This window comes from Acartia tonsa, chromosome 9, assembly GCF_053477335.1.
Source record: "Acartia tonsa isolate MP-2025a chromosome 9, ASM5347733v1, whole genome shotgun sequence".
Lineage (NCBI taxonomy): Eukaryota > Metazoa > Arthropoda > Copepoda > Calanoida > Acartiidae > Acartia > Acartia tonsa.
The window spans coordinates 20,391,063-20,409,353 of NC_137268.1; the positions used below are offsets into that span (position 1 = coordinate 20,391,063).

The 18,291-nt window shown below is 41.5% G+C and overlaps 2 protein-coding genes across 3 annotated transcripts in view; one reads left to right on the top strand and one right to left on the bottom strand.

Moving 5' to 3' along the window:
• The window catches only part of LOC145328461 (tetraspanin-1-like), a 245,927-nt gene that overhangs the window by 146,396 nt on the left and 81,240 nt on the right, over nucleotides 1-18,291 (top strand). The window lies entirely within an intron of this gene.
• Nucleotides 97-10,449, bottom strand: LOC145328453 (pancreatic secretory granule membrane major glycoprotein GP2-like). Its single transcript, XM_080172152.1, has 6 exons — nucleotides 10,403-10,449; nucleotides 9,876-9,934; nucleotides 2,570-2,726; nucleotides 2,125-2,274; nucleotides 1,700-1,809; nucleotides 97-571 (listed from the first exon to the last, which is right to left on the bottom strand). Exons 1-6 carry the CDS (start codon nucleotides 10,443-10,445, stop codon nucleotides 416-418), a joined length of 675 nt encoding a protein of 224 aa, XP_080028278.1. The 5' UTR covers nucleotides 10,446-10,449; the 3' UTR covers nucleotides 97-415.

Below are 18,291 nucleotides of genomic sequence, written 5' to 3' on the forward strand. Positions count from 1 at the left end.
AAAAATTTCAATGCTTTCTCGTCATTTCTAGGGACTTGTTTTAGAAGTGAGTTGAATTTTATTTCTATAAAACTAGTTTCCCTTACTCCGTATGTTTGTATGAAAGGCATGTTTTGTGTTTTATTTATTTTCTAACTTCAAACTACAATAACACATGTAGGTAAAAGCAAGCTTAATTATAATTAAAAATGCAAATAAATACATTATGTTAAATTTAAAATAGAAATGTAGCAATTTACTCCAAATCCAGGGAGGGAGGGGACAATGGACTTTTGAAAACTTTGGGTACTTTGATTGATTGGTCCAAACTTTTCAACTATTTATTTTAATCTACTTAAGGGGAAATTCTGTTTATTATCATTGGGGATGTGTACACAAATTTACCGTCCATTGTCTTATCCCTTAAGATCCCTGATTAAATTCCCTTTCCACAGTATCTAAGCACACAGTCGGGTGTCTCTTTCAGCTGATACACATAGAAATCTCCACAGTTCCTGATATTTGCTGTCGTCTTCCATGTACAGGTATTATAAGGGTTGTCATCTTCAAAGTCATCATAGCTGAAGCACACCTGAACAATATATTTTAATTGAATTTTGATAAAAATGGACGTAGTGTTGAATACACTTGGATATTATGACAGTGGGAAAATTGTTGATTAAGGTTTCTATTTCCCCCGTAATTTATTGGTCAGCTCGTTCATCCAGTAGGAGGGGGTGGGGGAGGGAAGTTTTATTATCCCCTTAATAACTAAGGGTTGTGTATTACAGACAACTAGGGTTGTTGACAAAGGATTGCCAAACTAACCCACGCGGTAGGGGCGTGATTTAAATATATATAGTGCACATTTATCTAAACTTAATTTAGGGGGTTACATATTATTACAACGTAGTTTTAAGACTTGGGTAGCAATAAAATGAGACGTTGGGTATCCCTCTAACTGAACCGATTTTTGATTAGTCAACGGATCTAAATTTGTCTCAGCCAGGATATAATTAAAAGCCTAAATCAGCCAAGGATTAGCTAAGTACAATAGTTTTAAACTAAAACAATTAAAAATAAAGAGCTAAATGAGTGATTGCGTCTTTCTCTTTTTATCGACAGACGCACTTGGATATATCATTTTCATAATGAATGATATGTATTTCGCATTTTAATGTCAGTTTATGTGTAAATTTGGTGAGCTACATTATTGAGTAGCGTTGTTAAGTTTGGATGGAAGAATTTTGTAATGAAAGCAAAAGTGGGGTAGAGGATAAGGGATGGGGTAGAAACCAGTTACAATAAATCCAAGAACTCTTGTCAGTGGATCAAATTCGACCACAACTAGAGGAGTAGTATTTTAGTATCAAAAGTCGAACAAGTATTCCTGAATTGGTAAATTGATTTTTTAACAACCCCTTTAGATTTGACACCCAATCTTTGCTGTATTAATCGGGCGAAGACCCTGGTCAAGGGGGTGGTAGGATGGTGACACCTAGGGGGGTGATACATCCCTCTTCCACAAGCCTCTTCACTCTTTTTCTATTTTTGTCTTAAAAGGCAAGAACATTTTGGGGGATTAATCCCTGTTGTGTTGACCTGGGCCTCCTGGAATTAATCATATCTTTTTATCTGCGGAAAACTGTCTAATAAGCAATTTAATAAATAATAATGATTAAATAAAGACATATTTCTTGCTAAACACCTTTTTTTTTACCTTTCTATTGACTATTCCCTCTTGTACAGTAGGATGATCGCCATCAATATAGCCAGAGGCTCCAGTTCCACAAACATATGGAGGCATGGGAGCGTCAGCCATTTGATTTCCTTGAAAATAGAAAAAAATGAATATCCAATTTATAAAGTAATAATAAGTTGTTTTTTTTGTCTAAAGCTTAAGGTTTCAATAACAACAGAACTGATTGACTTTTTATAGAAGCTTAGGATGGTTTTAGTCTATTTTATTTTTGACCTGCTCCTTTGGATGGATTTATGCAATTTAATTATGCCCAATAATGATGGAAATGTTGACTGAAAGATTTAGCCGTCTATCTTGAATAAGAACTGGGAAAATCTCCAAAAACGTGTCTTACGGACGTACAGACATTTCGAACTTCAGAGTAGCTACCAATAATGACTCACCAGCTTTGCCGGTAAAACGGTACCAGCCTTCTCCATACCAATCCTTACTGGTGTGCTTCTTAGAACTATCACAGTACCATCCTCCTTCATCTGACAACTCATATCTGTCACCCTGGTCAAACGTATAGTAGTTCTCACATTCTGATGGAACTAAAATATATTGAGGTGTGTTGATCCTGATGCATTTACACAAGTTCTTATCAGGGCTCGACAGCCGAGCCTTAGCCGCGTAAAAGCCTCAAATTTGAACCCGCTTGTATGCAAAAAAAATTCTGAAAAGATGAATTTTCTGTTTAGGAAAATGTTTAGACATCCAGCCGAAGGCCCGGGATAACAAATCTGGTGTTAATTTTATTGTTTTATTTGAATATTCGTGGAAAATGGTCTGTAATACACAGCTATACATGATTATTCAGTATGGCTCAGAACCGGTTTTAATATTTACCTTCTATCCCGCCTCCACAGTATCTAAGAACACAGGCAGGTGTTTCTTTCAGCTGATAAACATAGAAATCTCCACAGTTCCTAACATTTGCTGTCGTCTTCCATGTACAGGTATTATAGTCATAGTCATTATCTACATCAAGAGAGCTGAAGCACACCTGAAAATTCATTTTGCATCAAATAGTTTTAAAAAAAATATATATTTCTCCTTCCACTTACCTTTGACAGAAATAAGTAATTAATATTGTGGTATTCGGCAACCGTGAGCCATGCCTATGGCACCCCTGACCGGGGTTCGGTGGAGGGTCAATGGCCCTCCCCCGAGTCCTGGGGAAGGGGTCTGTCGACCCCCTCCCTATGCCTAAAATTAATGATTGAATCTGCCAAGTTTTATTATGGTTAACTGTATTGTTAATTCCCCCCACCCTTTCCAGGGATGGGGGATCATTATTGCCCAAACTGACTATTGTATATGTATTATAATGCTTTTATGTTATGATTATTTATTCCTATCTGTGTAGTTATTGTTTGTTGTATATAGCTTTAGTACCCTTTAGACCTGCAATAAAGTGACAACTGAAATAGATGTTGATTATTATTTAGTGAATGCTAGAGAAGCGTAGCTTCTCTATAGTAAGGTGTCCACGTCTGTCACACTGCCGTAATCTGATTGAACTCCGGTGTCTGCCATTTATCCTCGGCGGATACCACAACTTTTGGTGACAGCTGTGTGAGATTACGGCAAACCACAAGTGTAGAGCAGACGCGCAGCTGAGGCTAAGGTACTCCCAGCAGTGAAACTGGCAAAACTGACACAAGCAACCTGAATTACCCACCCTGGACAGCAAGGTCTAACTCTGCATCCGGCAGTTGTGGAAGTGAAACAGCGAAACTTGACGAAGAACCGCGAGAAGCGCCGACATCTAACGGAGAATCGAGCGCTCAAAGGGCTGAAACAGGCCTGCGGACTGGCTGAAACAAGCCAAATAAGTGTAAACGGCTGAAAATAGGCCAATTTTACTGCAAGAGATAGCAGGATCCGAACCAGTGGCGCTAGCAGGACGGGACATTCCCTGCCGCCATCATCCGGATTTGGATCAGCGGCGCTAGCAGGACGGGACATTCCCTGCCGCCGATAGGCTGAAACACGCCACATAGCTGCGAGTTGCGAGCCAACATACGAGTGTAGTACACCAAAGCAGAGAAAACTACGTCAACTCCAAGTATCCTGGGGGGCTACAACGCAGCCACCCATCTAGAAAAACAGATATTAAATCACATTGCAGGGATTACCACCCTGGTGTGATGGCTAAACAATAGATTTATGAGCAAAGATTGGCAAACAATTTGTTGTGTTGTGATAAAACTAAAAATAGAACAGGCTTGGATTTATTGTGTATTGTGATAACAACTAAAAATAGAACAGGGTTGGTAAACAAATCTGTTATGTAATTGTGATAAGGACAAAAATAGAAGCTAGATGTAATATAACAAATGCCCTGATACACAATCTAATCACCTCAAGCCTACAGCACAACAACAATACACCCCTTATCTCAGAGGAAAGGGAGGGGCCCACTCTCCACTGAAGGAAATACAATCAAGGTGACATAATAGATAAGCCTAGGATTAAGGAGAGAGGGCACCATTACTTCATCACACAGTTACCTCAAACCCACAGCACTCCCCCCTTCCTCACAGGGGGAACGGACGGATTTACCCCCGTCCCCTCACGCGCTTCCCCCCTCCTACCCACACTAGACTAAGTCCGCCCACGGTGTGGAGCTAGTGGCCGGGAACACAGAGCGCCATTTACGGGTAGCGCAACGGAGTGCGGAAATATCATAAAATTCAACGGACAAAGCGGACCAATGAGAGAGCGAGTTGAGGGATAAGTGCGCGTTCTACCTGTGTGCGCGGATTTGACGGTGCGTAAGCGCGTTGCAAGGACAGGAGATTTCACGCACACACACACACACCGGAGCGGAGCTACTCCATAGCATCTAACAGAGGTATTTTTAGAAGATAAAGAATTACAAGCTTCCCCCTCCTATCTGTAGTGTGATAAAGGAAAACCAAATCAGTTCCTGACAGCAGTTCAGACCCTCAACACCTATCTACCCCTACCCCTACCAGCCTACTCTACAACCTCAGAATCCAACTAGTGATAAGTACAGCTAAGTTATATCTTTGTAACTAAACTACCAACCTAGTGATAAAAACAGTGTTGGCTGTTAGGTAGGCTAGAAAGCCTCAAGTGACAAATCATTATCCTATCGCTTTATAACTTTGTGTCCCGCCGTTGAACCGTTGACCCGATGGAACAGCCGCAAGCGCCAGGAGGCGATCAAGCCCCAGGATGGCTCCAGGATGACCCTCAGCCGGCTCCAGCCGAGTACCGCAAGCTGATGCTGAGTAACCTGCCAGAGTATAGAGGACCGCCCAAGCAATCCTGGAGTTCACATATCCGCAGACTCGAGATGTCATGGGGTGGCACGCGGTAAGCCTCAACCGCCGCAATGCCCTCTTACTGTCACTAGTAGGGCAAGCGGCGGAAATGGCGTCCCATCTGTTTGGCGAGGCAGGCCAAGCCTTGACCTACGAACAGGTCAAGGCTGAGTGTGAAATGTTATTTCGTCCTGCTTTTGAATCCCAAACGCTTAAACAAGCGTTTAGGGATTACAAGCAACACTCGACAGAACCTATACAAGCGTACATATCAACCAAGTGTGCCTTGTATAGGGACGCCTACAGCCATGAGGATCTCGAGTTGTTAGTGGACGAATTAAATCGTGGCATTCGTAACGCTAATGTGAAACGCGTTATGATGGGTCATGAGATCACGAGTGTACCTGAGTACACTCGTAGAGCCATGTTCACCGTCACCATGATTACCAAGCAGCTGAAGGAGGGTGTGTGCCTAGTGGACTCTACCGACGGGCTGACCGGATCTGCCAGCATCCAGTTGCCCCAATATGACGAGTCGGAGCCAATGGAGATTGGCGCCTTGGCTCCGGGTCTCCACCAGATGGGGAAGGTCGCTCCAGATGACAAGGTTCCAGGTCGCTGCTTCCGCTGCCAGGGGAGAGGTCACCGAGCTCGAGACTGCCCGACGCCTATGGAAGTTAGCCTAGAGGAGAGACGCACCCAGCCACGCCATGACCGTTCTGCCAAGTGCGAGCGTTGCCACTATGACGGTCACACGGCGGCCGAGTGCAGAGCTGACTGGGCCCAGGTAGCCAGCCGCAGGCGCACCGCCGATAAGGGTGCCCCTCCAGGGAAGCCCAGCAGAGTGGCCCACATGGAAGGGAGCGCGCCCCCAGCACCACCGCAGCAAGCAGCCGCCCCCAAAGCCGCGGACCGAGCCGACGGGATGCCGCAGTTTGGGACCGTTCCAGCTAGGATCAACGTACTGGGCGGCACGGCTGAACCCAACCGGGTTGGCCTGGGCTTCAGTCTCAACCACCTGGGGCCGGAGTTGGTGCAACCTTACAACATCGCCGAGCCAGAAGTTCTGAGGCCCCAGCCGTTTAGCCTCAACATGATGGAGCCTGCTCGACCGAGCCTACCCAGCAAGAGTGGAGGGGCGCTACCCAGCGTCACTGAGACGGTGTACGGGGAGGCCCTGGCGGCCGCTGAACGAGAGAGGCAGGAGGCGCTAGCCAGCGCATCAACATCGATGTATGGGGCGCCACCCGGCGCCGCCACCTGTGATGACTGGGGGGTGCTATCCAGCGCCTCCCATCTGGAGCCTGGGGCGACAACCGTCGCCGCCACCGAGATACCTGGATCCTGGAACGAGCCAGCCTCCAACCTGGTGCCTGGGGCGACAACCGTCGCCGCCACCGAGAGACCTGGATCCTGGAACGAGCCAGCAGTCCCAGAGGAAGGGGTGACACCCGTCACCCCCAGCCAGCCAGCGCCACCAGCCTGCAGGGAGAGCCCAACTACATGCCATCCAGCGCCCCCTGCCATCCGAAGGAACCCAGCTGCCCAGCACTCCCAGCCGAGCCAGGATAAGTTAAATTTGACAAATGTGTTGTATCCAGACCATTGTAAGACCCCAGCCTTGCCTGTGCCCCCTGCACCAGAGGCTGGGGAGATTGAAATTTGGGGATATAAGGACTTGCCTGTGCCACATGCACCTGAGTTCCTAGGGCAGGGGAGGGACGTGAGTCAGGGCGAGCCTGTGCCACACGCACTTCAGCCCCATGCCACTGGGCATGCTATGGACAAGGGAAGGGACCACTTGGGGCTAGGGGAGCCGACACCCAGGCAAGCGCCAGTCGCCTGCCAGTCTGTCATTGGGGAGGGTATCGGGGTGCCCCGGCCACACAAAGATAACGCTCAATGGAAACTTGTATCTAGCCAGGAGCAGCCCAGCCGTGTCCAGCCCAGAGAAGCAGCCGTGACCCGAGCCGAAGATCCCCAGCCGCGTGTGCGAGGTAGATGGCTGCCTGGAAGCTTCTCACACTGGTGGATGGTCCTGTGGGGACTACTGCTGGCAGCCGTGTGGCCTACAACCAGCTACGTCCTGGTGGGATGGGACTGTGCCAACCCCACCCACGTCACAGCCTACAATAAAGAAAAGATGTGCAACACGGAACCTCTACACCAGGAGGTGCCCCTGGGCCATGAAGTACACGTCCTGCAGCAAGTCAAGGTGAGGGAAACAACAGGATACAGTTGTCAGCTCACTGTGTCCCAGTGGACATTCAGGTGTGGGGTATGGGGTCACCTCAAGGTGACCTCGGTCCCCACCCTCATGAGGCCAACCAAGATAGATCCAGAAACGTGCCGAGACCTGGCCAGGAACCGAGTCTACACACTGCCAGGCAAGACCCAGCCACTGACGTTCCAGCTGAACCATCCCCTGTTCTTCACCCTCGATATGGTGGGCGCCCTCGTCAACAGCCCCAAGGGGGTGGGTTGTGAAGGGGAGGACGTCCACTTCGAGGGCCAGCTGTACCGCAATGAATTAGTGCTCCAGGAGCGACGGCTACTGGTCAAGGAAGAGACCTACGTAGTAGAGGATGGACGGGTGGAGTCCCAATCTGACCACCTGACCTTGGAATGTCCCCATTCAGAGCTGTCTTGCATCACTGGGGAAGCAACCTACGTGTGGGACCACCTGGGAAGAGATTGCCCCTTGAGGCTGATCCGCAGCCTCCAGCCTAGCCTAGTGATGGATGCGTTCCTGGTTGACCATCAAGCCCAGTTTTTCATCAACATGACCAACCCCACCTCAATAGTGAACTGCGACTTTGAGGCCCATGCCACCAACCACCCAGCATTGTTCGTGGCAGCTGACCCAGCCGCGGCAGCGCTACCCAGAGTATCGGCCAGGGATGTTGATGTCCCCCTGCAGGCCCAGATACATGCAGGTTATATTGGATTTACTCTGGAGACACGCATGAAAAGCACAGCAGCAGAAGAAGTAGCGGCCAACTGCTGGAAGCTCCAGCAACTAGACCCAGCCCACCCGGTGCGTGTCCAGGGGAGCACGTTCTCGGTGCTGAGGGGAGATGTCCTGCTCCAGCTTACCTGCCAACGCAACAAATATGTTGTCCGCGAACACAAGGAGTGTTGGGACAAAGTGCCAGTAGAGCCCACAGGGTTTGTAGACGCCGTGACACGAGTGTATAGCGGCCACGCCACCAAGATTCCCTGCTCCTCCACATACCCCCTGACTGTGCACGCGGAGGAAGGCTGGATAGAGTTAACCCCCGCTCCTAAGAAGAGGCCACCCCCGCTGGATACGCCTAAGCAGCTGCTGACAGAACCCTTGGATGACTTCAGTTCAGGGGGCTTGTATTCGCAGGCTGAGTTGAACGACTGGCAGCAACTGCTGGCGTTCCCAGCATATAAAAGCGCCATGCTGACCGGCCTGTCCTATGGCTCATGCGTTCAGCAAGGTAGCTGTTCGGCCACAGGTGACCATGGGATAGTGTCCTACAACATCGACCGACTGGCGGAGGAAGGAGAGGCCGCCCTGGATGTCTGGGCTGGGTTCAGACAAGCTATTCACGAGTGGGGAGATGGCGCAGCCATACTGTGCTTGCTGTTGCTAATCCTCAAACTGCTGGGGGATCTGACCATCATTTCTCTGGCAGCAGCACAAGGAGGTGTACGGGCAGCCATGAATGCGATGTCACAAGTGTTCCTGTACCATCCAACTTTGTACAGGAAGGCCTTGGCCAGAGCCCGGCTCACCCATGCCAAGTCCCGGGACTTTTCAGTAGACTGGGATGCCATTCCCATCGGCCGGGAAGCAGCCGAGGAAATGGTGTCCATGCAATCAGCCGATAGCGGGCATGACCGCCCAGGCAGACCAGGACCGCCCTCTGGAAGACCCCGCGGCCCCTCGGGAGGTCAGGCTGCCGCCCAGACGGTCAACTTGGCAGCCAGTGCCCCAGCCGCTGCCAACAACAACCAGCATGCCCCACTGCTGACTGTCCCAGCAACAACTGTGCCACCCGCCAACCTGACACCTGCCGGCGCTGAACTACGTGTCCAACCAAAGCCAGCCTCTGCCTTCTATCCCACGTTGGGACCCCATCAACCCTGAGAAACACTCACCACTAGGATTCCATTGAATCATTATCGGTTGTATATATCTTAGCCCTAAGGAGCGGACCGAAGGCCTCAACCACTGTCGGAAGTCTGGTAGGGAAACCCTCTCCCAGCCTTCCGAGGGGAGAGTTGTGGTATTCGGCAACCGTGAGCCATGCCTATGGCACCCCTGACCGGGGTTCGGTGGAGGGTCAATGGCCCTCCCCCGAGTCCTGGGGAAGGGGTCTGTCGACCCCCTCCCTATGCCTAAAATTAATGATTGAATCTGCCAAGTTTTATTATGGTTAACTGTATTGTTAATTCCCCCCACCCTTTCCAGGGATGGGGGATCATTATTGCCCAAACTGACTATTGTATATGTATTATAATGCTTTTATGTTATGATTATTTATTCCTATCTGTGTAGTTATTGTTTGTTGTATATAGCTTTAGTACCCTTTAGACCTGCAATAAAGTGACAACTGAAATAGATGTTGATTATTATTTAGTGAATGCTAGAGAAGCGTAGCTTCTCTATAGTAAGGTGTCCACGTCTGTCACACTGCCGTAATCTGATTGAACTCCGGTGTCTGCCATTTATCCTCGGCGGATACCACAATATCTTTCACTGACTTGCAGATTTAAAAACATAGGGCAAATAACCAATTGTGTTATAAAAAGTTAATACTCATCTTTCTTATACAAATACTTATGTGAATTTGAGATAAAAAAATTCAAGTTCTGCAATATTTTACCTCTCTCTGAACTATTCCAGCCTGAATTGTAGGATGATCTCCATTGAGCCACCCAGATCCCTGGCCGTTAATTAATGGATATATAATACCTGGATATATTGACCAGGGAAGTTTGTCGTCAATTTAGGTTGCTAACACGGCCCTTGTTTATTGGACACTTCGTTCATCCATTAGAAGGGAAGTGGATGGGTAAAAGGGGGTAAATATCCCATCCATCGTTATTTTAGCCAGCTGCAAGTATTACTTTATTAGATTACTAGCAGCCTCGCCCCTAGCCTCTAAGGGCTTTGCCCCTAGAGGTAATTTTAAAAAAAATGTGGTACATGTGGTGCAGCACTAAATAGTTGGTGTTTCATCTTCATCATCCAAAGAGTATAATCCGATTGGTTTAGTGGTTACCGAGATCTTAAGGAAAAGACAGACAGACGGACGGACGGACAGACATCATTATTTGTATTATAGATATGAAAATGTGATGTAGAGTATATGAAAATGTGATGCAACAACCAAGTAAATATATATCTATTCCTGAGTTCCACAACAGAAAGGGCATAAGGGAGAGTCTGCCATTTGACTACCTTAACAAATTAAAATTTTTAGTAACAAAGCTACTCTATAACAGTTTGTGTTGTCTGTCATTTGTTAGTCCATTCAGTAATGGTAGGTTGGCCGTTCTTTTATTAGAAGTGCTAACGACTTTTTTTTCTTCACTTTTTCACTTAACTTTCCAATGCCTACCCCTTATATTGTTATATATATATTAGATCTTTTCATGAAAATACCCTTTTTCGAATTTCAATCTTCTGCTAACCTAAAAAGTTACTTTAGGGGCCTAGAAATATATGTACAAAATTTCAGCTCTCTATCTCTACTGGCGACCTAGCGCCAGGCATGTAAAATATCAACAGATAACGGTAGCACGGCGGTTTTAACAATATCTCAGTAATGTGCAGGTTTTCAGCTCTTCTGCATATTTCAATTTAAACACATAAGGCCAAAGATATTTCATCCAAAAAATCTTTTGTCAAAGTCTACTCTAGACCTAGCGCCAGTCAGTTTTCTAAAATCATGCATTTTATACCTGTGAAAAATGAAATCGCCAGCGCTAGGTGTAGAGTAGACTTTGACAAAAGATTTTTGGGATATCATATCTTAGGCCTTATGTGTTTAAGTTGAAATATGCAGAACACCTAAATTCACCTTCCAAGCTATTCTCTAAGCATTTTAATTTTTTTTTTGAAATAACGGGATTTCAAAACTGCCTTTTAAAAAGGCCTAAAAAATATCTTTTTTTGTCCCTTTTTTTACTGTATATAGTTACAACTTATTAAGATATTATTCTCAGTTAAAAAAAAATTGGCGCTTCCAGCACCAAAACCGGCAAAAACAGGCAGTTAAACTTCTGAACCCCTACTTAACCCCCTGAACAGACCCCCCTTCTATCTCGGCTCCTGTTACAGATAGAGACGTGAAACTTTTTTCTGGTTGTTCATGTGTATTTTTAGAGAATTGCTTTTTCTAGTCATAGCGGTCAGACCGCTCCTTATCCGCTTTTTAGCGTCCAGCTTCTAAATATTAAAACAGCTGTAGAGCGGCCAATTTAACCCTTAACAGTCGGGCCCCTTGCCGCACCTTAATCAGTCGGGGGGGGGGGGGTGGGCGTTCAACGCCCCCCCTTATTATCTCAGTTCCTATTAGAGCTAGAGGGCTAAAATTTTTTGTGCAAGTCCCCTGTGTTATGATAAATTTCCGCCCTTTTATAAGTCTAAGTCAATTTTCGCTTCCTTCACCCTTTTATTGAATAACCTTTGTTTTTAGGTCCTTTTTTACTTAAAAATTTCAAACGGCTGTAATTTTTTTATTTTTGAAGCTAGAAGAACAATTTTTTTGCAGAAAATGTTTATTTTTATGTAAATTTTATATTTGAAATATCAAAAAAAATTTCAGCGGCCGCAGCTGTACTTGGCAGCTGCCAGCCGCCGCACTCGGCGGTCGGCGGAAAAAAACGACGGCGGATCTTTATGAAATTTTACAACATTATCTAGACATGTAAGAAAAGCTTAAGTTTAAAATTTGAAGTCTCTAAGTCAAAAATTGCGGCCACAGGAGCCTTTTAAAGATTTCTGGAGACCTGGAGGATCAGGACCTGCAGGATCGTACCTGGAACCTGAAATTGACTTGAACACCTGTATTTAAGATAAGGATGTACTACTAAAGGATATTTTAGTAATTTGGTAAGATATAATGCTTTGTTTAAGTCAAAAAAATATTTTTGTTCTTTACCTGGATGACCCTGCCAGGTTTGCTGGCATCCTGTGCCCGCCAGGATAGAGATTTTCAAAAAATTCCAACTCTCAGTTATGTGTCATACCCATACTTAAAAAGTCAAGCAGTTTGGGCTCTTTATCTTTCACACACAGAAAATGAGATAGAAAAAAACCGGATGGGGGGGCGTTCAACGCCCCCTCCCCCCCCGACCGTTAAGGGTTAAAGCTAAGAAAATAAAATTTTATGACAAACTATTATTTTTTATAATAAAAAAATACCTTTTTTGACCATCGCCGAAAAACGACAAATAACGGAAACCGCCAATTTTGGCGGTAAAACGACCAATTTTAAAGCTAAGAAAACCAAATTTTATGACAAACTATTATTTTTTAACGGCCAATTTTAAAGCTAAGAAACTCAAATTTTATGACAAACTATTATTTTTTATAATAAAAAAATACCTTTTTTGACCATCGCCGAAAAATGACAAATAACGGAAACCGCCAATTTTGGCGGTAAAACGGCGGTTGGCGGCGCTAAATAATATTTTTATCTGTTTATAGTTACAACTTATTAAGATATTATTCTCAGTTAAAAAAAAATTGGCGCTTCCAGCACCCAAACCGGCAAAAACAGGCAGTTAAACTTCTGTATCCCTACTTAACCCCATAACAGTCCCCCCTCTATCTCGGCTCCTGTTACAGATAGAGACGTAAAACTTTTTTCTGTTGGTTAATGTGTATTTTTGGAGAAAATTACTTTTTCTAGTCTTAGCGGTCAGACTGCTCCTTATCCGCTTTTTAGCAGCCAGCTGCTAAATATAAAAAAAGCTGTAGAGCGGCCAATTTTAAAGCTAGGAAAACCAAATTTTATGAGGAGCAATTATTTTTCATAACAAAAAAATGCTTTTTCTGACCATCGCCAAAAAACGACAAATGACGGAAACCGCCAATTTTGGTGGTAAAATGGCGGTTGGCGGCGCCAATTAATATTTTTATCTGTTTATAATCACAATAAAAGACTACATACAAAAATTGGCTGGTTAAGGTCTGGAAAGGGTCAAGACAGTTAATTGTTTAAACTAATGTAATAGATTTTTATTTTAGTCAGATGCCAGACGCAGACAATTAAAAAAATATAACATTTAGAAATATTATCAATTTGTCTACAAAGGGTTAACAACAAAATCAAAATATACAAATTTAATTATTAAAAACATCAAGATGATCTTCTCTATAAATTTTATTTGTAAAGCATTGATGTTTTTATCAAATAATATGACAATGATGACAACATTAATAAGTGATTAAATACAGACAAAAAATAGGAAGACAACATCCATAAAGAAAAAGCTCTAAGATCAGAAGTAAGGACAACTCTCTTGTAATTACTTTTGTAATATTTAATCAACCTTAGTAAAAAATAAGATGAAAATTAGGTGTTCAGGTATGATCCAGCAGGATATAATCCTCCTAGTCTTCAAATTACTTTGAATGGCTCCAGTGTATTTATTTTTTACTCATAGACTTAAAATTGTAAAATTAAGCTTATCTTACATGCCTACATGACATATTAAATTTTTTTTTTTATATCAGCTGTTGTTTCCAGCTGACCGCAGCCAGTGGCGGCAGTCCATGTAAGCTTCAAATCAATTAAATTTTTTGATAAATATATATTAATTCTTGAGTAATAATAAACTTCCGTGAATAGTAAGGCCATGACCGTTTGGCCACTCCTTGACCGATTTTTAACTGATTTTTTATTTCCTACCTGTAGTTTTGCCGTATTTAAGCTGCCAGTAGCGGAATTCTAAAACAGGTCTAGACCAGCCAATTTTTGTATGTAGTCTTTATTGTGATCATAAACAGATAAAACTAGCGTCGCCAACCACCGTTTTACCGCCGAAATTGGCGGTTTCCGTTATTTGTCGTTTTTTGGCGATGGTAAGAAAAAGCATTTTTTTTTGTTATGAAAAATAATTGCTCGTCATAAAATTTGGTTTTCCTAGCTTTAAAATTGGCCACTCTACAGCTTTTTTAATATTTAGCGGCTGGCTGCTAAAAAGCGGATAAGGAGCAGTCTGACCGCTATGACTAGAAAAAGTAATTTTCTCTAAAAATACACATGAACCAACAGAAAAAAGTTTTACGTCTCTATCTGTAACAGGAGCCGAGATAGAGGGGGGTCTGTTATGGGGTTATGTAGGCATACAGAAGTTTAACTGCCTGTTTTTGCCGGTTTGGGTGCTGGAAGCGCCAATTTTTTTTTTAACTGAGAATAATATCTTAATAAGTTGTAACTATAAACAGATAAAAATATTATTTAGCGCTGCCAACCGCCGTTTTACCGCCAAAATTGGTGGTTTCCGTTATTTGTCGTTTTTCCACGATGGTCAAAAAGGGTATTTTTTTATTATAAAAAAAAATAGTTTGTCATAAAATTTGGGTTTCTTAGCTTTAAAATTGGCCGTTAAAAAATAATAGTTTGTCATAAAATTTGGTTTTCTTAGCTTTAAAATTGGCTGTTTTACCGCCAAAATTGGCGGTCCTTGTTATTTGTCGTTTTTCGGCGATGGTCAGAAAAGGTATTTTTTTATTATAAAAAATAATAGTTTGTCATAAAATTTGGTTTTCTTAGCTTTAAAATTGGCCGCTCTACAGCTGTTATAATATTTAGCGACTGGCCGCTAAAAAGCGGATAAGGAGCAGTCTGACCGCTATGACTAGAAAAAGCGATTCTCTAAAAATACACATGAACAACCAGAAAAAAGTTTTACGTCTCTATCTGTAACAGGAGCCGAGATAGAGGGGGGGTCTGTTCAGGGGGTTAAGTAGGGGTTCAGAAGTTTAACTGCCTGTTTTTGCCGGTTTTGGTGCTGGAAGCGCCAATTTTTTTTTAACTGAGAATAATATCTTAATAAGTTGTAACTATATACAGTGAAAAAAGGGACAAAAAAGATATTTTTTAGGCCTTTTCAAAAGGCAGTTTTGAAATCCCGTTATTTCAACAAAAAAAATTTAAATGCTTAGAGAATGGCTTGGAAGGTGAATTTAGGTGTTCTGCATATTTCAACTTAAACACATAAGGCCTAAGATATGATATCCCAAAAATCTTTTGTCAAAGTCTACTCTACACCTAGCGCTGGCGATTTCATTTTTCACAGGTATAAAATGCATGATTTTAGAAAACTGACTGGCGCTAGGTCTAGAGTAGACTTTGACAAAAGATTTTTTGGATAAAATATCTTTGGCCTTATGTGTTTAAATTGAAATATGCAGAAGAGCTGAAAACCTGCACATTACTGAGATATTGTTAAAACCGCCGTGCTACCGTTATCTGTTGATATTTTACATGCCTGGCGCTAGGTCGCCAGGAGAGATAGAGAGCTGAAATTTTGTACATATATTTCTAGGCCCCTAAAGTAACTTTTTAGGTTAGCAGAAGATTGAAATTCGAAAAAGGGTATTTTCATGAAAAGATTTACTGTACAACTATAAATAGTTTTATTTAAATTTCTGTAATTTACTGACGTAGAAAAAAATATTATTTATTTACTCTCTCACTGATAAAAAATAAAATATATATAGTTGTTTGTTTGTTTTAAATGGCGCCTTTAATCAGGGAACTAAAGGGATAAGCCAATGGCCGATAAATTGATAAACAACCCAAATGATGATACACAAAACTACCAACTTTATATGTTAGTAGTTGAAACGTTTGGAAAAACAAATTCTGCTATTCACGATATATAGCTGATATTTATTGGTTCCCCGAATCCCCATATCCATGAGCGTCCAGTATATAATTTCCTTTGTCCGTCAGTCTGTCAGTCATGATACAAAAATATGAATATTAAATCATAAAAAACGCATGTAAATGGTTTCGTGATTTTTTCCCAATAAATCTATTCTTGATTTATAACCACTTAACATCTGCTGTTTAGATCACTTTGCCCGCATGTCAAGTTATTTGTGCGTCGCTACTAATGGATGTTGTCATCCTTTTTACTTTTGCAATATGGATTAAAATAAATCCAGAATAATACGACATTTAGATTCTTCTCAATTCAGATTTAACACAAATATCATAATCAATTTTTTTTAAATGAGACATATATGGCCTTAAGCAAACTGAATAAAAACACACTTAATATACTACAGAAACATTGTAAAAGTGATTGAAAATTTGTTAAAAATAAACAAAATTTTAGTTATTTAGTTAAAAAAAACTTTAGTGTCATATTCCATTCTAAAAAGAGAACCAACCCATTTCAGTAAAATAAAGTTGTACAAAATTATTTTTAGGGGAGCATTTAGTTTATATGAGAGTTTTCTTCTGAGAGGGTGGAATAACTACCCTAAAATGGATAAGAGTTATTTATCGTATTGTTTTATAGACAACTTCCCGCAGATATCAAAGTGAAAATTTTAGGATTATAAACTGGTTTTAATTTCTATTTTAATATTCGTGGAAAATTGTCTGTAATAAGGTGGAGAACCGGTTCTTATCCAGTGGATATTAATCGGTTTCGAAGCCATACTAAAAAAAACGTTCTGAAACCTATGAGAAGCTTCTCTGAAAAGAAGAGCTTTAATAATCCAATTGTTAGCTCGAAAGATTATTTAGTACAAACATCATGTTGGTTGTACATACAAAATTGAAGTATATGAATTAATAGTTATCTATCAAAACGTATTATAATTTATAGACGGCTGTCCGCAGATATTAAAATAAGAAATTATAAGAATCAGAGTATGTATTTATTGTATGCATGATATACCGGCTTTAAATGTGATTTTCTTGACTGCTATATTATTTTCAGAACAGACATATCATAATCAAATGAACTATATTGTTTTCTAAAGCGAAGCTTTTCTATTATAAGGTTCTGTCCGTCATTACATAATAGTTAGCTCTTATTGTTAATTTAAGCATGTTAGAGTTATCCTATGGATTTTATACTTTGCATGATGATTTCTGTAACAGTTAGGTTCAACAAGCCTAGCAACACTATAATCGCTACCAGAAAGTCCGTACGTCTATAAAACAAGGATGACAACATCCATAAAAGCGAAGCACTGAAACGGTAGGACAAACGAACATTAACACTTGTATAGTGTCTGAACTGAATAATCAGAATATAAAAGTATCGAAAGAGTCGAAGCAAAATTAAAGTAATTTGTTGGAGAACTGCTTAATACAGGATAATGTTTAGGACTTGATTATAGAGTTGATTGGCTTATACTATTGTTCTTTGTTGTCCCAGGAATCAATTTACCAAAAGTCAGATCAAACGGATAATTAGATCACATAAAAATTTGTTGTTAAAAAAAGTAGAAAAATCAACATGTTTAAAATGGACGTACGGACATTCTGGTAATAATTATAGAGTTGCTACGGTTTTTAAATCGTACCTAACTACTACAGGAATCATCATGCAAAATTTGAAATCGATAGGACAATTCTAACATGCCTAAATTAACGAATAAAAGCTATCTATCTCGGACGGACGTACGTACGGACGGACTGACCCTCATTATAGAAAAGCTTCGCTTTTAAAAAACATGTTGATTTGTAACTTTTTGACATTATCTTTTTTAATTATATATCTAAATACAATACACTGTGGGCTACAATTAAATCAAGACAAAAGTAAGTGCCGAGCCCTGGGACCTATGTAGGGTGAAAATATACATTAATCCTTGATGATTCCAGGTGGAGACAAAATATTTTAGCGGGGTCTTTTGGTTTTTTTTCAATTTAAAGTTCTGAAAAAAAATTGAAAAAAATATGAAAATCTTTAATAAAAAACAAACAAAAAATAATTTTTAATATTTTTTTTTATTTAAAGATACAAACAACTTATATAAATACTATAAGCTTTAAAAAAATCACAATTTTCAAATTTAGACTTTCAATATAAAGATTTGTAGAAAAAACCTAACAACAAATTCTAACATATTTCTGATCAACATAGCAATAAAACGTCTTTTGCAAAATCTTTATCATAAAAAATAAATAGAACTTACTAAAGACTTTTTTTCATTTAAACTTATACTTTTCACATTAATTAACTTTAAAGATTGATTTTTTTAAAAAGAAAGGTTGCGTGATTTTTTTATTCATAATTAATTGCCTAATTTTGAGA